Here is a 23,889-nt window from a genome sequence, read left to right as displayed (position 1 = left end):
CCAGATCACGGAATTCTTTGATGTACTCTGCCACCCCTCTGCAACCCTGGCAGATGGTCTCTAAGTGGTCTCTTACTTTTCAATCTACTAGGGGGTGTTTGAATCATTAGCAAAGCACTGCCATGAAGCGGTTGAAGTTCCTCAATTCAGGACCATCCAACATGTGGTGGTTCCTTCCAGCACCAGAGTGACTCGCCTCACCTTAGCGCCTTCAGTAGGTATTTCAGGGCCATACTCCTGCATGTAGTTCAGGACATGGGCCAAGATGAATCCCAGTTGCTGGGAGTCCCCATTGAGCTTTAACTTGAGGGGTAGGGTCTTCCAATTCTTCCCCCTGGCTGGGGCAGCTCCAGCTGGTGTGGCAGTTCTGGCTGCCCCCCTTGGTGCTGCTCCTGCAGCTGTGGTAGTGGAGGCTGGGCTTGCTGTGGCATCTGGTGTGGTGGCTGTCAGTGATACTCTCCCATTGTCTTCCTCCACTTGGGTCTGTTGGGCCTCACTGGCAATAGCAATAGCACTTAGATTTATATACCCCTTCACAGTGCTTTACAGCCCTCCCTAAGTGCTGTACAGAGTCAGCATATTGCCCCCAACAATCTGGGTCCTCATTTTACTGACCTTGGAAGGATGGAAGCCTGAGTCAACCTTGAGCCATTGAAAATCAAATTGCCAAACTGCTGGCAGCCAGCAGCCAGCAGCCAGCAGAAGTAGCCTGCAGAAGTAGCTTGCAGTACTGCACTCTAACCACTGCACCACTATAGCTCTGATCGCGGCCTTGGCAAGGGACTTGGATACGTTGAGGGTTTGGAAGGTATTCATCATGAATTTCATGGCTTGCTTCATCATCAGGTCAGCATGATCAGGTTCTCTGTCTGCCTCCTTGTGATCCTCAAGTTCTTCCAGCTCCAGTTGATGCTCCCATTACTAGGCTCCATGGCTGCCATGGGTGAGGGTCACTCCCTTGGCTGTTTCTTCCCAGTCTTCCTTCTTCCCAATGCCTATAGACCATCTGGGTCTCAACAAATCATCCAGCCCCCCAAACTCCTCCATCCATTCAGAGAGGTCTAGTCAAGGGGGAGCCCTGGATTTGGCTTCCTCCCAGCATTCTGCTTCCTCCTGGACACAGCATTGAGCTGACATCATGTGCACAGTGTCCATGATAGAGTGGTAAATCTCTCCAGTTGATCAGTACTGCAGATTGCGCCTAATGTCAGACCTGCCCCAGTTATCCCCCTCAGGAAAGTAAGACACTTGAATCCATTGAGCTGAATCAAAAGAACTTTACTGAGAGAAACTGGATGCAGTAAAATCAGGCAGAACCTGAAGGTCCCACGCAAAGCATAAAGCAATTCTTTCGGTTTCCCAATCCCAACCCCCCAGACGAGTCCACTGGCAGCCAATGCAATGCCAAGAAAATGTTTTGAGAACTCTGAGATGCTAGGCAGATAACAGTTCACACTCAGGGTGTGATGGCCTTGGAATGTGATGAAAACTGGCTGGGAAGGAGCCCATCCCATCTCCAAAGACAGTCCCCCTCCTTAATTCCCAACTGAACAGCAGAAGTGAGAAATCCCAAGCATGCCATCCCCCTCCCCCCTCAGCACAATGGAAGGACCCCAGAATACAAATGGTGGACCTGACAGTAAGCATCATAACCTATGAAAAGAATAACTCTCCTATATATTAAGAACAATTCTGAGACAATCAACAGATCACTATAAAATCTTGGCCTCACTGGAGTAGAACTATTCTGTCAAGATCAAGATAATTTGCAATGTTGCGTGGTTGAACGGAGAGACGGACACTTGAGCTGGGTAGTATTTCTTTATTGAGTCAGAAATGAAGCTGGGACAAAGGGGTTACCTGGTATACCTGCCCAGGTGAATGGTGACCAATAGATTTAAACCTGGGCTTCCCGCCAGTGCAGGTGGCCAATGGATTTAAACCCTGGCTTCCCGCCAGAGCTGACCATGCCCTGGGGCTGTCAACGACTCGCTCTATTCAGGCTTTCCTGCCAAAGCGGTTATAGCCTGGAGCTGCCCAGCCCCCTGCTGTGCTGACATTTCCGTGTATGCTTTAAAGGCATACACTACATAATTCATCTAGTTTCTTCTAAGACTGCAATTAGCATACATGTAGTCCTTGACGTATGACTACAATTGGGATCAGAATGTCAGTTGCTAGATGATATGGTACTTAAGTGAGTCGTCATATGACTGGGCCTGATTTTACAACCATTTTTACCATGGTCATTAAGTGAATCATCATGGTTGTTAAGTGAATCCTAAGTTTAAAAGCTCATCAATGAGCTGCTGGGAAGTGATAGAGTTTTCCTTATTGGAGGTAAATAGACTCTGGATGACCTTTGTCCAGGATTTGGTAAGAAAGGATTTATTTTATTTAATCATCTTATCTGGTGTTTCAATCATGGAAACAACTTTAGATATCTTACATATTAGGATTAAAAACAATTTATTAAGAATAAGAATAAACACACAAACCACAAACAATATCCAATATCCATATCCATACATATAAATACTTGCATATTTATACATTATTATGTAATAATATTCTGGGACAACAACAAGCATAACCTATGTGATCATATGCACTTTTTGAACAATACAATTGGTGCTGAAAAATGTGGGCTGATACCTGCCTGCCTTTTTGTATCTTTGATCCTACTTTCTCATGAAGGTATGTGTGCCTATTATGTGTATGTTAGAGACTCTGCCGACTATGCCTTCATGAAAAAGTAGGACAAAATTGGCAGGCTCTCTAACATATACATAATAGACACACTCAACTTATTTGTTATGCAACCCAGGTCCAGTACCAAAATGTAAAACAACTTATTCCTGGCTTTGCACCACAAGAAGTGCTGATCCTTCTAGCATCAAGTGTCATCTTAGCCTCAAATTAGCCCCACCATACAAGATGAATGAAAGGACGACCATTGCTTTTCCTGACCTTCATTCTCAACCCCTGGTTGCTATCAGTTGCCCAACTGACTTAGCAAATTTTTTTATCACTTTTTCTGTTTGTGCTGGGGAGGAACATACTACCAGCATTGAGGAATGCCTCAAAACTGTAATGCCAGCTAGCTGTAGTACTGCCACAGAAGAGGTAGCATGGTATTCTCCACCCCCAACCCTTGACTAGCAGAATGAATATTAGATGCTTGTCAATATTTTCCAAGCAAGGTTCCAAGCCTTGGGCAGGGGGTTGGACTAGAAGACCTCTGAGGTCCCTTCCTATGAACTTCTATAGCTATGTTTTAAAAAACCAGGGTAGAAGATAGCAAATGTTTTAAAATTAAAATGTGTTATTAACAAGCATGTGGCAACTAGCACAACAGTGCTATGAGTACTAGAGAACACAACATCACCTAACTGAATAATTAATTTCCCCGACATGTACTTTGATCTTTAGAAGAGAATTGGAAAACAGAATATGGTTTCTTCTCCTTCTCCTTCTCCTTCTCCTTCTCCTTCTCCTTCTCCTTCTCCTTCTCCTTCTCCTTCTCCTTCTCCTTCTCCTTCTTCTTCTTCTTCTTCTTCTTCTTCTTCTTCTTCTTCTTCTTCTTCTTCTTTTTCTTCTTCTTCTTCTTCTTCCTCCTCCTCCTCCTCCTCCTCCTCCTCCTCCTCCTCCTCCTCCTCCTCCTCCTGCCTCATTTGCCAATTCTTATAATCAGTGCTTTTTTTGTAAAAGAAAAAGGTGCCGGAACTCACACATGTCATACAACCCGCCTTGCCTCCCCTACAAGGTTTCACCCAAAAAAGGTGCCAGAACTCTGTTCTGAGCGTTCTATGACAAAAAAGCCCTGCTTATAATGTATTAGTTCAACTAGTGTCTATGAAAAAACTGCTAAAATAAAACATGTGAGAGGGATTGCCTGAGTGAAGCTCCAGCAGTAATGGCAAGCAGTCCAGTTGCAACTGGTAAATGACAACAGTACTGAGCCTCTGCAAGAGAAGGTAACAAATAACAATCCATTATATGCTTAAATAATGTATTAAACTTAAATAACTATATTAAATAAGCACAATCACTCCCTATTGCTCTGTTGGTTAAATTGGGAAAACAAAGTAAAATCAAGGTTTCAGACTTTTTAGATGTCTAAAAAATTAGACATCTCTAAGAGTGACTTTGCAAGTGGAAATAGCACAATGATGGAATCATCAGCCAGGATGGTTTAGAGTAGACTAACAGATTGGATCGTTGTGAGATTGTTGATTGTTTACTTCCATGGACAGTAATAATTGGTGAATTTTACAAAGCAAAAAGATAAAAGTAAAATGAGCCAGACAGTGTAATTGTGATTATGGAGAGCTAGTATGTATGTTTTGTTTTAGACAGGGCTTTTTTTTTTATCATAGAACGCTCAGAACGGCGTTTCAGCACCATTTTTTTCTCGCAAAAAAACCCAAACAAAAACCGCAACACCCTCTATTGGTAGGCAATCTTGGCTCTTTTTTATGACTCTTGGACTTCAACTCCCAGAAATCCTGAGCCAGCCACGTTGAGGGGAAAGAGAGAAGTTTCCAAGCTGAGTCATGCTGGCTCAGGAATTCTGGGAGTTGAAGTCCTTGAGACATAAAAGAGCCAAGTTTGCCTACCCTGCACTAGAGGAGGACATTAAAATTATTTACAAGGTTACTTCTTTAGGAACTAAACTTTTAGAATCTAAAACAGCTAATTCAAAAAAGTTAACAGGAAAGAACCTCACATTTTTCATCTGCTTCTGTCTTTTGGAAGGTAAAATTAGATAACAAAATAATCTATTTCCTATGTTAACATCTCTGCAATGAAATCAATAAAGGTAACAGGAAAGAAATGAGAAACATTTTTCTCAATGTAATATGTCTAATTTAGCTGATGCTAGAAAAAAATAGTATCTTTTGTACACTCTTGAAAACTATTTTGAATCTATAACCATCTATTACAACTAAACCACTTTAAATTAAACAAGTCTTAAGAATGAAATATTCTTAATTTGGACTTTACTTTAACTATTTGGACTGTTGTGTGTTTTGAAAAATATATTTAGAATCTAGTTATGTTGCACTTCAGTCTTTAAATAATTAACCTAGTATATAGATAACAATATATGATGTTTTCCATGGTGAGCTTAACATCAATAACAACATTTATTAAAAAGGCTAAAATAATTTCTGGTGGTATTATCTGTACATTAAAATTTTGTTTAGTCACAATCTTTCAAAAGATGTTACATATGTGCATAAGTGTAGTCAGTAGCATATGCCTTTTTAAAAATATCAAACATGCAAAGAAACAAAAATAAGTCCAAAATATCTGTATTACATCCAGAAATGCCAACTTTGCAACCAATATTTCTCATCCATAACTATGGCACCCTAAGGATACCTGCATACATGCAAATGCTTCTCTGGGATCAGTAACACAGCAGGGATTGCTTTTTCCTTCAAGTAACAGATTGCTGGGAAATACCAAACATGGCCTTGAGAATTCCAATGTTTGTTACAAATTTTTCTGGATGTGGTTGGAAAGAGGCTGCTTGGTGCCGGAGATCACTGCCCCAAGGAACACAGCTCTGGGTCGGGGTTCGGAGCAGCTCTGAGTGGGGGCTCAGCACGGGCCATGGCATGGCAACTGCGGGGAGGGGAATCCCCACGGCAGCTATGGGGAGGGGAATCCCTGTGGCATGTGGCTTCGAGCCACAGGGGCAGGGGTGCAAAGGATGGGCGGCGATGCCATAGCAAGACACCGGCATCGCTCCCAGTGACAGCACCTCTGAGTTCCAGCACCTTTTTTTTTTTTAGAAAAAAGCAGTTTTTAGAACACTTGAAACATTAGTTTGAATTTAAAATGTTTTTTTTTTCTCAGAGTGATCAAAACTTGTGGGAGGGAGGGAAGAAGAAAGGGATGGTAAAGGAGGGAGGCTTTAGATTTTGGTAGATGAAGGCGATTGGGTTGTAAAATGTCCTGTGAGCATTTAAAAACCTCTGTGTAAGTCTGATGATCTAAATGTTAGACAATCTTTCCTATGCACTGGGTGTTTCAACATAGACTAGATGGCCATCTGTCATGAATGATTAATTTGGAATCCTGCAATGAGCAGGGGATTTGTTTCAATGCTGTGAATGACCTTTTCTGTGATGTTATGAAGACATTTGGTGATCTTGTACATGCAATTAAGATAAAATGATGGCATGTTAAAAATTGATGTGAAAAACGGATCCCCAAATTATGACTATGTGTAGATAGCATTTTCATTGCATTTAAAATTAATATCATGCCTTGCATATGTTAAATTCCACAAAAGAAAGTTAATGTAATTTTATGTTTTTTAAAATTCTTAGATGATACTTTAAATATGGATCAGAGAATACTTAAACTGATTCTGCAGAATCACATTCTGAAAGTGAAAGTTGGCTTGAATGATCTCTACAATGGGCAATTCTTGGAAACACTAGGAGGAAAGAAACTAAGAGTATTTATATATCGAACAGTAAGTAACATATTTTTTAAAAAAATATAGTAAAAGATACTAAAATTTTAACTCTGTAGTCACGCTTCAGTCAAAGGTTATGCCATAGAGCCCATTAAAAAGGTTAAGGCTAAACACAGAGCTGAAATTAACTTATTTGAACCCACAGGGAAAATATGAGTAGTAAACACAGCTAGGATAGCACTGTAAAATAATGGAACTGACTGGGTAACCAAATTTCAATCTGATCTACTTTACAGCAAACTTACATTTAACCATTCTATGTAGGTATAGGTGTAAATGCTGTAGTAGATCATTTTTTTTGTTTGAAATATATTTCCTGATATGTATTATAGGAGCAATTTTACAGCTTTGGAAATGAAAGTAGAATATTGGTGCATTTACTGAATACAGAATTTTATCAGCTAAATCCAGTATCTAAACTGAATAATGTTCTGCTCAATTTATGTCCTTGCTTTAATTGGCTATTTGGATTAACACTGATTTAAAGATGAGCAGAATCTGGTCCTAAGACACTCAGGAACAAAATGTGCTTGTTTTGTTTCTAAACGTAATTTTTTCCAGAGAAGAAATTCCTGAAATAATGGAACAAAAGTATATTAGTAATATAATAAATGCATAAACAGTTTAGTACAGTGCAGTATTTCTTGGAAATAAGCTTCATTTGAAAGATTGAAAGCAGTCTACCCTCATGTACTAGGATTTCAAGTTCACCCTTGAAATATTAAAGAAAATTTATGATTCTAGATTCAATAGCCTTAGTAAGATTCTAAAGATTTAGTTTCTGTGGAGTTATTTAGATACATCTTATAATTGTTTACACATTAATGTTCTTATGCTTGGCCCTGAATGATCATTTTTGACCTGTTCAGAAAAAGTTACTAAAATCGCCATGATGTTATTTTCACGGTGACTTTTATTCAGCCATCAAAGAAAATGTTATATTTATTTTAGCAGACTGCTTGCACAAGAACTAAATGGATAATATTTTATACTACATGAAACTTTCCCATACAAAATGTTTTTATATATTTTCCAGTGAGATTTAGCTCATATGCTGTTTGTCTTTTATATTGCTAGGCTGTGTGTTTTGAAAATTCATGCATAATTCGAGGAAGCAAAGAGGGAAGAAATGGATTTATCCATATTTTTAGGCAAATAATCAAACCAGCAGAAAGAACTCTGCATGAAGTATTGCGATCTGACAAACGATTCAGGTGTAGTAAGAATTTAAACTATTAGAAGGTACCAAAAATATGAAGCTATACAATAATGCTTTTCATATTTAATATTAGAAATGTCAGTAGATATTACTACATGAATACAAACATTTGAGGGGCAGCCACAAAGAAGAGAGGGTTAAATTATTCTCCAAAGCACCAGAAGGCAGGACAAGAAACAATGACTGGACATTGATCAAAGAGAAAAGCAACCTAGAATTAAGGAGAAATTTCCTAACGGTGAGGACAATTAACTAGTGGAACAACTTGCCTTCAGAAATCGTGGGGGCTCCATCACTGGAACTTTTTAAGAAGAGACTAGACAGTCATTTGTCTGAAATGGTAGGGTCTCCTGCTTGTGCAGGGGGCTGGACCAGAAGACCTCCAAGGTCCCTTCCAGCTCTATTCTGATTGATTGATTGATTGATTGATTCAGACAGAATTTTAAGGCACCTTTTATTTCTAGCCAATTTATGCATTCTGTTTTGTTCTGTTCTGTTCTATATTGTTCCAGAAATACATTATTCTGGACTGGTTTAGGAATAGACCAGCACAATTTAGAGATGCTCCAGAACAGGGCTTTTCAACCTTTTCACCCATTGTACCACTTTTAGGATATGGCAACATCCGAGTACCACCAGTCACCTAGCAAAGTGTCAAAAACTTGATGACTAAAAAAAAAAGGAAAAAAGTAATGAAGTACAGGTAGTCCTTGACTTACAACAGTTCGCTTAGTGAGGGTTCAAAGTTACAATGGCACTGAAAAAAGTGCTCCCCAAGCCATAGCCGAGCAAGACACCTGCCTGCCCGCCCGGTGGCGCTCTTCCTCCTATCCGAGGTTTTCATTGTTGTGAGGATTGGCAGCGGGGGTGGGGTGGTGTTTCGTTTTTATTTCCCCCTCTCTGCTGGGTGGTTGCAGCAGGTTTTGGTCACTTCACATGACCCTGGGACACTGTGACTGTCATAAATATGAATCAGTTGCCAAGAATCTGAATGTAAATCACAAAACCCTGGAGATGCTGCAACATTCCAGCTGATCGGTGCTTCTTCTGGGCTCAGAAGTGCCAGGATCAGTGCTGAGCTCCAGCTGGAGCCTGGTGCTGATCCTGGCGCTTCCACTGAGTCCTGATAGCCCTGAAGAAGCACTGATCCTGGCGCTTTCACTCAACCCTCACAGCTCTGCAGCTCCAGCCATCTCTCGCTCAGGATTGTACAGTGCTGCCACCGGTTCAGCTCATTCCCCTCCCCCACTACCACTTTTCTAGGATGGTCGCGTACCAGCTGCCAGGTGCCAATGTACCACAGGTGGTACCCGTACCATTGGTTGAAAAGCCCTGCTCCAGAAGATGACAGAAAAACAAAGTTTAGTTCTTGGAGGGGACATTCACCTTAGTCAAATCAAATCAAATCTTTATTATGGTCATAGACCAAAGTTAGTATTTAGTCTAAGTCTATATCAAATTACAAATTAATTTATGGCAGAGATGAACAATTTTAAGCACTGCTATGCAGAACCTGGCAACAATGTATGTTTTAGCAAGGTTGATATTTAAAAATATAGAATTAAGAGATGTAAAATTGTCCTGTGCACCTTGGATATTTATGAAGTTATGGTGAGATGAGGCTAATAGAAATTTTTCTGTAATACAGGGACCAAGAAGCATGTGCTCTGTTGTTTATGTGTATTCAGATTATAGGGGCATTACCTCTCCAAGTAAAGAATCTTCATGTATCAGTCTTCAAAGACAGCTGAGGGAGGGCGGGAGTTCATAACTTTATGCCAGAGCAAAGGCCCTCCTGTGTTTAGGTATTTCAAGGTTAGTTATGCAATAGGGAAGGCAGACTATCTAAGTGATTCACTGACAATAAATGTTGGGATCCTGTGTACGTCCAATTTGGCAATCTGTGGCTGCTACATGTTATTTAATGAACACTTTGGAATAATCATATACTAGGCTGATAAGAAGACCTGGAGAGAAGCCCAAGGATGGGAATTTCCTGATAGTGAAAATAATTAACCAGTGGAATGGCTTGCCTTCAGAATTTGTGGGTGTCCATCACTAGAGACTTTTAAGAAGAGACTGGACAGCCATTTGTTTGAAATGGTTCTCCTTCTTGAGCAGGGATTTGGACTAGAAGACCTCCAAAGTTCTTCTGTTATTCTGTTATAGTTGCCACTATCTTTTTCCATGTGGATCACTCATAGCTAATCAGACAAGACCAAGGGGAATTAACAAAAGTCTAAACAAATGGCTGACTATGATCATCTACACACTAGCTTCTACTTTCATGAGGCCTGTTTCTAATTGCAGTTAGCATTAGAAACACATTTTAGGACATAAAGGGCTGATCTTAGAAATTTGGATTGTACAGGCTCTAATAGTAATGATTGGAGAAGGAGCTTAGTTGGAAAACCATGAAGAACATGTTATTGGCTTGGCTTTGAATAAGTGACTACCTCTTGTTTTAGAGAATTTAAGAATGGCAAATAAGCAAGTAGCACATTTTCTGCAACATTTATGATGCAGCACAGTTATGGATTTCCTACTATCAGCAGAAGGATGGATTACCCTCAGGTAGTTGAATCAGGAGATGTGCCCAATTTTGTGGTCATCTATGTTCCAAGAATGGCTCTTGGGTATTTTGGCAAATGCCATGATTTTAGTTTTCTGATAATTGATAAATGTATTGGTGGTATAGTGGTGAGCATAGCTGCCTTCCATTATCCTTAGAATAATCCATTCCTTTTAGGGATTATTTTCTCCCTCCCTTTTTTAATTGAAAGACAGTTGGTGTCTAACCACAGTAATCCAATTCAATGAGTTCAGATCCACGTTTATCCCTTCCCTCTACACTATTCATCCGTCTAGAGTTTTTCTATAGGAATTCTATACAGATAACTCAACTGAAGGCTGCAAAAGCACCCAAATACAAGACTGTACTAGACCTGTTCCAAGAATAACAGAATAACAGAGTTGGAAGGGTCCTTGGAGGTCTTCCAAGACTTTGGAATATGGGTAGTTGTCACTTATCAACTGCCTGTTTATTGATAGTTTGAAGTTATGACCATTGGAGAAAAAATCACCTTTGTGACTAGTTCTTGAATTTACAGCTGTGTCCCGCTATCATTGCTATTTGGGCACTTCATAACAAGCAGAATTAAGTGGTTGAAATTGAATGCAAAATAAAAATGACTTTGATATTGGGAGTAGTGCACATTCTACTTTCTATATACAATTTCATTTTAATGTTCTGTCAAATGGCAATAGTGAGATATATATTATATTTGGTATTGTTTTCATCCCCAGACTTTTCCTCAGTCTTGTGGAAGCTGCAGGCTTAGAAGAGGTTCTGTCCCAGCCTGGTGATTGGACTTTCTTTGTTCCAACAAATGATGCTTTCAAAGGCTTGACTGAACAGGAGAAAGAGATTCTGATAAGTAAGTCATAAAAAGATAAACAAGGGCATTCCCTGGGAATGAATTGTTTCATTTTTTCTTTTGTACTATGATAATTGTAATGTGATTTCTCTTAGTTATTTCAGTTTTTTAAAATGATATTTATGGTCCTAATATTATACTGCCAAAATTCAGCAGCAAAATTTAACTTCCAATAATGCAATTATTTCTTTTCTCCTTCTTTTTGATAAAATAAATCCTATAATATGTATATTAAACTTTGATTTTTTTAAAAAAAAAAGCCATTCCCCTCCTGTAGGTGAACCAAAAGCTTTCCCCCAAAATAAAACAAAGTTTGACTCCATGGCAGGTATTATCTATATCTATCTATCTATCTATCTATCTATCTATCTATCTATCTATCTATCTATCTATCTATCTATCTATTATCTATCTATCTATCTATCTATCTATCTATCTATCTATCTATCTATCTATCTATCTATCATCTATCATCTGATTTGTGTGCCACCCATCTTGTCCAGAGGCAATGGAAATGTAAAAACAAGTCAACACTATTTTATAATATAGAATTCATATTTGTTTATATTTTGTTTTTGATACCTTAGGCATATGGTTATTGCTTTGACAATATATTCTGCCTCTTCCTCATTAAGTTACCAGGCAATTCCTTATGTCTTACTGACAGTGTTCTCGTTGATTTGATTCTGACCAATAGTCAATGTTGAAAGGTGACCATAACAGTCTGGAATTCTTGATTTTAAAAGAATCTGAAACTAACATTTATGTCTATTAACCTTCAAAGAGAATGGGATATTTTGAGAACAGAGCAATTATTATATGAATCCATGGCAGAAGATGTTCAATACTGTATAGATTTATATTCTTAAAAAAAGGTAATAGTAATAGCAATCATAAATAATTTCCCAAAGAAGAAGTTAACAAAAGAAATGAAATTAGCTGCCCAAATAGCTTGGTAAAGATCTGAAGAATACATATAAGAGATAGAAATTAAGACAGGTCACCAAAGAAGAATGGCACAGATACTTTAGAGATGGTATCAAAATGCTAACAATTAGAACAAAACAAATCTTGTATAGATATGTTGAAAATAAAAGGAAGAAGGAAAGTATCTATTCAGTCAAAAAACAACAACAACAATGCTAACAGTACCTATCTCTTTTGGTTTATTCTATGTAGAATAGAATAAATGGCAGGATTGAAGGACAAGAGTTATTGTCAGAAAATGCCTATTTATTATGATTAAATTTAAATTTCCAGGATCAAATGAATTGTATTTTAGGATACTGAAGGAATTTGCTCATGGTTTGGTTAAATCTTTATAAAATGTATTTTCAAAAAGGGGAGAATAAAGACACACCAGTCAGACATTCATTGGTACCTGGAAAATTCTATAATAAGTCATAAAATAACTATGTATTGAAATTTCAGAAGATGTCTCAAGAATAAATCTTTCAAAATGGGAGTGGGTAGGTAGGAAGAGGGAGACAGGAAGATGGAGGAGAGAGAGATATTGATAGCCTCACCATCACTGAATATATTTTTAGCTTCTAGCTAAAAATGGTTGATTTAGTTTGGATTTCTGTATAGGCTGGGGATAGGACTAAAAATACATAAATCACCACTTTATGATTTCCTTCCTAACCTTCTCTTTCACATACACACACACACACACACACACTTAACCTACCTTACTTGAATAAGCATTTTCATTCTTGTGTCATCCTGTAATATTACTATCCTTGTTCTTTCTGTTACGTGAGTTAATTTTGGCTTGTTCTCACTTATGATTTATATGTTAGATTTCAATAAAGGATTTATTTGCATAGAAGTTGCAAATTTGCTTAATTTTGTTTGAACTAGGATAACCATCTCTTTTTTTTTTGCCAGGAGACCAAAATGCTCTTAGGAATATTTTGCTTTATCATTTGATACAAGGAGTTTTCATTGCAAATGGAATTGAACCCGGTGTGACTAGCATTTTTAAAACTATCCAAGGTGGCAAACTATATTTGAAAATGGTAAGTAGCTATAGTTTTTTTAAAAGACCCTTATAGTTGTTTATAGTTAATTCACTGACCATTACATATCCAAACTGACAGTGGGGAACACCCTTGCAAAAACTAGGAAATAAGAACTCTTGGAGCCAGGTTTGTCCCAAAAGGAGATTTTACTAGGATGTGTTTGGTTGTGGAAATACAAGACAGGATCTGGCATTGTGTTACATTTTGATACTATATAAAGGATTCCCGTTTCAACCCCCCCTCAACCCCATCTGGTCAGACTCACATCAATTAAACTTAGGTGTCAAACCCTTTCGTGGGAAAGAGAAATCTTCTCGTGCTTTATTGCTAATTGCCTTTTTCCTTTCAGTTTCAGATGGGGATACAAACCAGATCTCTTCTCCCTTCCTTCCCCTCCTTTGTTGTTCTAAGATCAAAGGGGTTTCCCTGGTTTTGGTATGCAGCCTCCAGCCAGGCTGAATAAACATCTTCACCTCTCCCCCCCCACAAAGAATGGCAGAATCCAGGGACGCACAATATTTTAAACATACATTTATGAATGTGATATAAATGGATTCTGACAATTACTGTCGATTAAAATTCTACCAGCTTCTTTAAATTTACCTAAATCTACGAATTTCTCCAATATTGGAGATAAAAATATTACTTTCACTAATTGTGAATAATTTTCTTGTTTTAATTTTTGTTGATTATTGCTTAGATAAATGACACTCTTCTGATAAATGAAGTGAAATCAACAGAATCTGACCTCATGGCAACTAATGGTGTGATTCATGTCATAGACAAGCTGCTGTATCCTGCAGGTAATTAAAGGATTATTACAATGTATTCATGAGATATACTGGTATGGTGTATACTGATTTTTCCCACAGGTTCACATTATCATAGAAATGTGAATATAGTATTTTTGTGCAATTGCTAAACAGTGAGGGTCCCCTGCAACCCAAAGGGGAGTACTGGGAATTGAAAGCACCCCCAAAGGGCAATTAAATCCAGTTTTCCACTCATCTCCCTCCTTGATTCGATGGTATGGCTCTTGCAAGTCTAATTTAGTGAAGATTTTGCCTTTGGCTAAATGCACAAGCATGTCTTTCCTCAGGGGCAATGGATAAACTTTCTCACAAACACAGCATTAAACCCTCTATAATCAACTTATGAAGAGTTCCATCTTTTTTCTTCCAGAATAACACTCGTGGTCTTGCCAGTTGAATAAATCCAAGTTTAAAATTTTTGTCTATAAAAGTGTGAAGCTCGTCTAACTCAGGGCTTTTCAACCTTTTCACCCATTGTACCACTTTTAGGATATGGCAACATCTGAGTACCACCAGTTGCCTAGCGAGGTGTCAAAAACTTGATGACCAAAAAAAAAAAAGGATAAAAGTGATTCACAACAGGTAGTCCTCAACTTACAACAGTTCGCTTAGTGACTGTTCGAAGTTACAATGGTACTGAAAAAAGTGCCCCCCAAGCCACAGCCCAGCAAGAGACCTGCCTGCCTGCCCGGTAGTGCTCTTCCTCCTGTCCGAGGTTTTCATTGTTGTGAGCATTTCTGTTGAAGATTGGCAGCGGGGTGGGGTGGGGGGGTATTTGGTTTTTATTTCCCCCCCTCTGCTGGGTGGTTGCAGCAGGTTTTGGTCACTTCACATGACCCTGGGACACTGTGACCATCATAAATATGAATCAGTTGCCAAGCATCTGAATGTAAATTACAAAACCCTGGAGATGCTGCAACATTCCAGCTGATCTTCTTCTGGGCTCAGCAGAAGCACCAGGATTAGCGCTGAGCTCCACCTGGATCCTGGCGCTGATCCTGGCACTTCCGCTGAGCCCCAACAGCCCTGCAGCTCCAGCCATCTGTCACTCAGGCTTGTGTGGTGCTGCCTCCAATTCAGCTCATTCCCCTCCCCCGTTACCACTTTTCTAGGATGGTCACGTACCACCTGCCAGGTACCAATGTACCCACAGGTGGTACCTGTACCACTGGTTGAAAAGCTGTGGTCTAACTCTCACAGAGTCATCAAATAAAGTTTGGGTTTGGGGAGCTTAGCCCCATGAAGCATCTTGTTCCTGCAGTCAATGGGGCAATGTGGTAGGAGCACATCGGAGCCACTCTTGCTAAATACATCCTGTAGAGCCTAGTACTCCTTGGGGATCTTGGGCTCGCTGTTTGGGCATTCCTGCACTGCTGCTCCCAATTCCCATTTTTCCTTAGCTTTCTTGTCTCTGGGCATTGCAACCTCCTACCCTTTTCTGGCCATTTTTTGCCAGACTTTCAAGAGCCCTCTCCTCCAGTTTATCTAGTTTTTCATCCATAACAATTCAAGAGCAAGAGGGGTCTCTCCAACCCCCATGCAACTATGAAATTCAGAGTCTCTCTGTGCTTTCCCATTCTCATTTCCACCGGCTCCATTATAAAATGAGCCATTTTATCTACTACTATCCCATCCAGTTGGCAGAATGTTATTGGCACCTTCAGCTGCTTAAACCTGAGTCTCAATTTCTCTATCACCTCAGGGCTAAGCACACACCTAGTGCAGCCCGAGTCCATTAGAGCCAGCATTCTCCCCTGGGTTCCCATTGAGGGCACTACTAGTTCCACAGGGATGGTCACAGGGATTACATGTTGACTTACCAGGGCATCATCATCAGAATCAGACTCACTCTCAAAGTTTCCAACCCCTCATAGTTAGGAGAGGTGAACTTAATGACCTCCACCCCCTTCAGCACTGTGTTGTGGGACTTTGGAGCCAGTTTTTCCACCTTTCTTCCTAAAGTCACCACAGTTTTGGGGCTGAGTTTGATGGAGTGGCATTCTGCAGCTCGATGCCCCTCCTTCCTGCACTTGAAATTTGCTATGGATTGTTACTTGGGGCTAGACTCACCCCTCACCAATATTTTGGTCTCCTTTCGTCCAGAGGGGGAGGACTTGTGTCAACTGCAGCCAGCCCAGTGTCAGTCTCTGGCTAAGTTGAGCATTTCTTCATATGCCAGCACATACCAGTGTTGTAGGATGTGTGGGGCCCCACGTGAGATGCAGGGGTTTAGAATTTAGAATAGAATAGAGTTGGAGGTCTTCTAGTACAGGCCCCTGCTCAGTCAGGAGAACCTATATCATCTCAGACAAGTGACTGTCTAGCCGTTTCTTGAAAATCTCCAGTGATAGAGTGCCCATAATTTTTGGAGGCAAGCTGTTCCATTGGTTAATTATCCTCACTGTCAGGAAGTTTCTCCTTAATTCCAGGTTGCTTCTCTCTTTGACCAGTTTCCAACCATTGGTTCTTGTCCTGCCCTCTGGTGCTTTGGTGAATAACATGACCCCCTCTTCTTTGTGGCAGTCCCTCAAATATTGGAATACTTCTATCATGTCACCCCTGTTTCTTCTTTTCTTTAGACTAACCAAACCCAAATCCTGCAGCTGTTCTTCATATGTTTTGGTCTCCAGGCCTTTGATCATTTTAGTTGTTCTTCTCTGATTTTTTCCCAGACTCTCAACATCTTTTTTGTGATATGGTGACTAAAATTGGCTGCAGTATTCCAGGTGTGGTCTTAGTAGGGTTTTATAAAGCGATACTTATACTTCACATGTTCTTGATTCTATGTCTGTGTTTATTTAGTCCAGGATTGTATTAGCCTTTTTGGCTGCTGCTGCACACTGCTGGCTCATAGAAAAAGTGATTGTCCACTAGGACTCCAAGGTCCCTCTCACAGTTGTTGTTTTTAAGCCAGGTCTCACCTAATCTGTACTTGTACCTTTGATTTTTCCTGCCTAAATATAAGACTTTGCTTTTCTGCACATCAAAACTCATTTTGTTGGATAGGGCCCATTGTTCAAGTTTGTCAAGATCTTTTTGGATCCTGAGTTTGTCTTATTGGGGTGTTGGCTACTCCTGCCAGTTTGGTGTCATCTGCAAATTTGATGAGTTCCTCTTCAATTCCCTCATCTAAGTCATTGATGAAGATGTTGAAGAGTACTGGGCCTAAGATGGAACCTTGTGGTACCCCACTGGTTACTTTTCTCAATCTGTATGTAGTGCCATTGAGGACTACTTGAGTACGGTTTGCCAGCCAGCTACAGATCCATCTGGTGGTGATGTTGTCTATTCCACCTTTTTCTAGATTATCAAGGAGTAGGTTGTGGTCTACTTTATCAAATGCCTTACTGAAGTCTAAGTATACTATGTCCACAGCATTTTGCTGGTCTACTAGTTTAGTCACTTTATCAAAGAATGAAATAAGATTGGTTTGGCATGATCTTTTTTTAACAAACCCATGCTGGCTACTAGTTATAACTTTGTTTGCTTTTAGTTGTTCACAGATCTGTTTTTTGATTATCTATTCTAGATCTTTCCAGGTATTGATGTTAAACTGATTGGTCTGTAGTTTCCTGGGTCTGGTTTTTTTTTTTCCTTTCTTGAAAATGGGAACCACATCAGCCCTTTTCCCATCCTCAGGTACTTTCCCGGTGCTCCAGGATTTGTGAAATATATGGTGCAATGGTTCTGATATAACATGTGCCAACTCCTTCAGAACTCTGGGATGTAGTTTGTCGGGTCACAGCAATTTATATTTGTCAAGGTCGGTTAAGTGTTCTCTTACCATTTTCTTGCTTATTTTAATTTTTGTTTCTAGTTTGTCTTTTGCACTGGGGTGTTTTTTTTTTGTATGTTGGCCTACAGTTTCTTTTTGTGTGAAGACTGATGCAAAGAATGAGTTAAGCAGTTCTGCTTTTTCCCTGTTGCCTGTTATTTCCTTTCCATCTTCTCTCTTTAGTGGGCCTACAGTTTCCTTAACTTTTTGCTTGTTAATATGTTGGAAGATTTTTTATTATTATTATCCTTGATTTCTGTTGCAAATCTTTGTTTATTCTGAGCCTTTGCTTTCCTGACTTCATCTTTGCATTTTCTGGCTGTCTGCTGATAATCGGCCTTAGTTATGTGCCCCTCTTTCCATTTTTTTGTATTTGTCCTTTTTGTCTTTCAGTTTGTCAGAGAGATCTTTGTGCAGCCATGCTGGTTTTTTCTTGAATTTCTTGTTTTTCTTTTTCAGTGGTATTGTGCTGGTATGGGCTTTTATCATAGCGTTTTTCAGAGTTTCCCATGCTTCTTGAGTTGTTTTCCCCTTTAGGATTTTCATCCATGGGATCTTTCCTAGGTTCTCTCTGAGTTTGTTAAAGTCAGCTCTTTTGAAGTTTAAGACACTGGCTGGATTGTTTTCTATTGTTATTGTTTGCATTATATTAAATTGCAGTAAGACGTGGTCACTTTCACGCAAGGTTTCAGCAACTTCAATTCCCTCCATTACTTTTTCTCTATTAGTAAAAGTTAAGTCCAGTATAGCTTTGCATCTAGTTCCCTCCTCTACCTTTTGGATGACCAAGTTGTTAGCTAGGTTGGTTAGGAATCTGTTTGATCTCCCACTCGCTGCAGTTTGTCTTCCAGTTGATATCTGGATAGTTGAAGTCTCCCATTACTACTGTGGTATGCTTCCTACATACATTTGTTAATTGGTTGGCAAATAATTCATCTATTTCTTCTGATTGGTTGGGTGGCCTGTAATATACACCTATGGCGATGTCACTTTTTTTCTCTTTTATATTGATCCATATACATTCTGGAGAGCTTTTATCTTTGATCATGTGCATTTCGGTAGATATGTAGTGTTCTCTTACATATAGCGCATCTCCCTCTCTTCTTTTTGTAGAACTGTTTCTTTTGAACAATTTGTATCCACCATCAGTCCATTCCATTCATGGGTTTTGTCCCACCAGGTTTCTGTGATGCTAACTATGTCATACCTTCCCTTGTGTACTATTGCTTCTAGTTCACCCTGTTTGTTCCCCAAGCTTTGAGCGTTTGTATATAAGCATTTAGGACTTTTATGTCTGTCCATGGATATGTTTCCTGCATCTCCTGATTGTTGTTTGAGTTTTTCTTTTTCTTTTTCATCACTCCCTATCTCATTATTTGATTTGTTTTCTTGGGATTTATGATTGTTTTTGGGTTCTAGAGATTCTGAAGATTGGTTATCATAAAATCTTAGTTTAAATTTTATTTTAAAGTCCTCCTGATGTTGGGCCAGTCTTTTTCCGAGTACATTTTTCCATGTTTTTGTGAGATGCAGCCCATCCCTTGCCAAGAGTTCTTTGCATAGGAAATGCAGTCCATGATCCAGGAAACCAAAGTTTTCTTGGTGACACCAACCCTTTAGCCAATGGTTTATTTCTAGAATTCTTTTTCACAATGGATGTTGGCCTTTTGTTGACAGTACTGATGAGAACACTACTAGGTGTGGTAGACATCCTCATTGAGGCCATCTTTGAAGCAATTGATCAGGATGTCTTTGGGTCAGGTGGATAACCGACATGCCAGCCCTTGGAACTCCTGGGTGTAGGTGGCCAGTGACTGCCAACCTTCATCTAAGCCCAAGCTTTGCACTCCACTAGTGGATCCTCAAACCACTCGTGGAGAACTGCCATGAAGTGGTCATATTTCCACAGTTTGGGGGTGTCATTGTTATGGAGGGAGACCCCATTGCCTTCAAGAGCCATGGTCACACATCTCATCTGGTGTGTCTCCATCCCCAGTTCAGTTCCACACTTCTGCATGTAATTCCAAACTTGCACCAGGAAAACCTCCAGTTGCTTGGGGTCCCCCTTCACTTCACTCCCAGCACTGGAACTTTCAGGAGCCAGCATCCTCAAGGTAGAGATGAAGGAGCTTGCTCAGCAACCATTGCTGGTGGTGGCAATGCTGGAGCAGGGCCAGTCCAGGTGGGGCAGGTGCTGCTGCAGCTGTAGCCACTGGTGCAGCAGCTTTGCCTGTAGTTTTGCTTGAAGCAGCTCAGGGAGTGGGCACTGTCATTTGGGTGAGAGTCTCCCAGTCTCTCTGTTTCTTGATTGCTTCTTGCAGTAAGTACAAGGCATGGTTCAGCATGACATCCTCCAGGTCCAAATTAGGAGGGGAGGACCTTGCCTCTGTCCCTTCTGTGCCATTCCCATCTTAGGGAGCCTCTGCTTCATCAAGTAAACATCACTTCTGAGGGTCATTCTTCCAGCTCCTCTTTCCACCCCACACCCAGCGACCACCTGTGCTTGACAGGATACTCATTGATATCCAGCCTCACCTTAGGCTCAACATGGCTTGGGAAGGGACCTTCCTCCCTTGCAGCCCCTTCCAAATCACTTTTGTGGCTGGACATTTAGATGCTTGGTTTCCAAGGTAGATTGTGGTCTCTGGGTTGACCGTTAAAGCAGACCTTGCCTAATGTCAGGACTGCCCAGTCAATTTCCAGATAAGAAAACCCTTGACTTCATGAATTTAGAGAAAAGGTACTTTTACTAAGAAAGATGTAAATGCAGCGAAAGTCAGGCAAGGTCTGAAGCAAGCAAGCATGAAAATTACAGAGAGAAAGTCACCCTAGTGCCGGACTTCCGGTGGCGACGCGGCGCCGGAGACAGCCTTTTCGGGCTGCCCGCGGCTCAGCTGTGTTGTTTTCACCCGAAACAGCGCCGATCAGCTGTTCGGGTGAATTTGAAGCCCCCTCCTCGGGAGAAGAGGAGGGGGAGAGGCCCCAGGTAGGGGTTGAGTTCTCCGGGGCCGCCTGAGTTTAAAGCTTGGGCGGCTGAAGGATCGAACTCCCCCGTAGCCTGGGTTGCTCCCAGCTGTTCAGCGTCTCTGCTCCGGAATTCTTGGAGCAGAGCCAGGCGTTTGCGACCACCCCTGCCAGAAGGAAAGACTCTGGAATAAAAGGAGCAGGCAGAGCGGTACAAGAGGAAAAGGTGAAGAGGATTTTTATTCTTACTCTCGAGCTTAATGGACTTTTTAAACTTAAAGTGAAAGTGCGTCATAAGTGAAAGTAAAAGATGGCGGCTAAACCTCCCTCAAAAACTCTTCGGAGTGCTGGAACTTCTCCGCTGCAACAGACATCGTTGCAAGCCTTGCTTCCTCCTGCTGCATTGACATCGAAGGATTTACAAGATGCTCTTGAAAAGCATGCCCAGGTAATTTTAGAAACACTGGGTGATAAATTGGCAAAGGTGGAGGAGAAATTGGAAAAAATGGAGGAGAGAATAGAAGAGAGGATGGAAGAGAAATTTAGTGCGATGAGGGTAGACATTTTGTCTACAGTGGAAAGTGTGGCTGAATGTGTGCAAGGTTTGGAAGAAAAAGTGGAAGATTTGACTCAAAAAAATGCTGTACTAGAAGTAAAGGTATTGGAGAATGAAGATTTAAGAGACAAAATGGACAGAGAGTTGAGTCTTGTTCAGTTTCACCAGATGCAGTATGCTGTTAGAATCAGAGGCTTAAAAGAAAATATTAAAGAAGACCTAAAGCAGTTGATTTCTGAAGCCCTGGAAGCAGTATTGGGTCAGCCAGCATCTGAAATAAAGGGATGTATGGATAAAGTTTTCCGTGTAAATTCATGGATTGCTAGACAGAGGAAGTTACCTAGAGATGTGGTGGTTTATTTTGCAAAGAGAGAAATCAGAGATGAAGTTATTCAAACTGCCTATGATACTAAAGTAGTGGTTGCTGACCAAGAAGTTTTGGTTTTAAAGGAAATTCCTCCAAAGATCTTAAGGAGAAGAAAGGACTTTGCATTTCTTGTGCAGGAACTTAAGCAATGTGATATAAGATTCAGATGGGAGATTCCAGTTGGGCTGGTGGCGATGCATGAAGGTAAAAGATACCGTCTGGTTACTGTGACACAGGCGCGTGATTTCTACAATAATGTTTTAAAAGCAACCCCACTATCACTTCTGGAAGCGGCAAAGGGATTTGGAGAAGAAAAACCTCATGAGGCTGAAGATGGCCAGACAGAGGAGAATGGTGCTGGAGGGGATCAAACTACAACTTTGTTGGCTGATGTTGGAGAGCTGAGGGTGACGCGTGCTGCTTTAAAAAGAGCAAAACAAATAAAAGAACAAGACCAGCAGAAGTTTATGGAACTTTCAAAGCGCACTTACAGCGAGGCAGTGGGAGGAGCGCGGCCCAAAGGTGACAAAGGGGCCATTGAAGAGGTGCTCCAAAAGCTTCGGGGCGACAAGTATGGCGACTAAATTTCTAACTTGGAATGTTAATGGACTAAATTCGCCTCAGAAGAGAAAGAAAGTTTTTCAATATTTAAAACAATTTAAGACTGATGTTATATGCTTGCAAGAAACGCATATTAGGGCTATGGACCAAAAGTTTTTACTGAATTCAAGGTTGGGTACGCAATTTGTTGCCTCTGCAATGAATAAGAAAAACGGAGTGGTTGTTTATGTTAAAAGTGCTATAACAGCGGACTTAATTGAAGCAGATAAGCATGGAAGATACGTAATGATAGATTTGTTGCTAGAAGGCAAAAAAACGCTTTTAGTTGGACTGTATGCTCCTAATCAACAACAACAACAAGCTGACTTTTTTAGCTTACTTCATACAAAGCTTACTCAGTTGGATTACAAATCGTTTATTTTTATGGGGGATTGGAATGGCGTTTTGGACGTACAGATGGATAAGGCTGGTTTTTTTAAGCGTGTTCCGTGTCATGCCAGACTGCCTAAGTCTTTTTTCGAAATGAAGGATGATTTGGAATTGTGAGACATTTGGCGTGACACACACCCGCATGAAAAGGATTATACTTTTTTTTCTGATAGACATCAATCTTTTTCTAGGATTGACTTTATTTTGCTGACTAATGATTTTTTTTCTAGGACTAAGAAGGTAAAGATTTGTGCAAGAGCTATTTCTGACCATAGCCCAGTATGGTTAGAGATCAATAAGGACAACAGAGATAGGCGCTCGTGGCGCGTAAATGAGAACTTGTTTAGAAACCAGAAAAATGTGGAAGAGTGTAAACAGCGAATGAAGGATTTTTTTGAAATTAATATGAATAAGGATACTTCTATGGATATGGTTTGGGATGCTAGCAAGGCTTATATGAGAGGAGTGTTGATATATATGAATAACAAACATAGACGTACTTTGGAAGCTAGAAGGAAAGAATTGGAGAATGAAATTAAGGAAAAAGAGAATGCTTTGATTTTGAATCCATTGGATGTGAAGACCAAGGAGGCTATCAAGCTATTAAGAGGACAATTTGATAAATTAATGGCTGATCAAGTGGCAACCAACTTGCGGTTTGCCAGGCATAATACTTTTTGCAATGCTAATAAGCCAGGTAGATGGTTAGCTTATAGACTAAGGAAAAAGCAGAGGGCTTCTAACATAGACAAAATTGAACATAAGGGGAAGATAGTGTTTCAACAGGATTTTATTAAGGAAGCCTTTGTGGATTTTTATTCTAAACTATACGCTAAGGAGAAGATTAACGAAAAAGACATTGATGAATATTTGGAGAATGCTAGCATCCCGGTTCTTACGCAAGTACAAAAAGAGGAGATTAATCAATTGATTACAGAAGAAGAAATACTTACAGCAATTAAGGAGTTGAAGGTGGATAAAGCGCCAGGTACAGATGGTCTGACTGCGGCCTACTACAAAAATTTACAATTAGAGATGGTTAAACCGTTAAAGGAATTGTTCCAGACAATCCAGAGAGGGGGAAAGGTGCCTCCATCTTGGAGAACTGCCTTTATCTCTCTGATTCCGAAGGAAGACCAAGATGCTACTCAAGTAAAAAACTACAGACCGATATCACTATTAAATACAGACTACAAGATATTTGCTAAGGTGTTGGCTAATAGATTGATGAGGGTTCTGCAACGGGTGA

General features: G+C 40.2%; 1 protein-coding gene across 2 annotated transcripts in view; it reads left to right on the top strand.

The window, feature by feature from the left end:
- The window catches only part of POSTN (periostin), a 103,806-nt gene that overhangs the window by 49,132 nt on the left and 30,785 nt on the right, over nt 1-23,889 (top strand). For both annotated transcript variants that reach the window (XM_081321223.1, XM_081321222.1), the window contains exons 10-14: nt 6,345-6,493; nt 7,574-7,710; nt 11,022-11,152; nt 13,043-13,173; nt 13,877-13,979. In XM_081321223.1, the coding sequence (XP_081177349.1) occupies nt 6,345-6,493; nt 7,574-7,710; nt 11,022-11,152; nt 13,043-13,173; nt 13,877-13,979 (651 nt within the window). The remainder of the gene's footprint in view (nt 1-6,344; nt 6,494-7,573; nt 7,711-11,021; nt 11,153-13,042; nt 13,174-13,876; nt 13,980-23,889) is intronic.

The sequence above is a fragment of the Vipera berus genome (assembly GCF_964194415.1).
Source record: "Vipera berus genome assembly, chromosome: 2".
Taxonomy (NCBI): Eukaryota; Metazoa; Chordata; class Lepidosauria; order Squamata; family Viperidae; genus Vipera; species Vipera berus.
The sequence above is the reverse complement of the archived record's forward strand: the minus strand, read 5'-3'. Positions and strand labels throughout refer to the sequence as shown.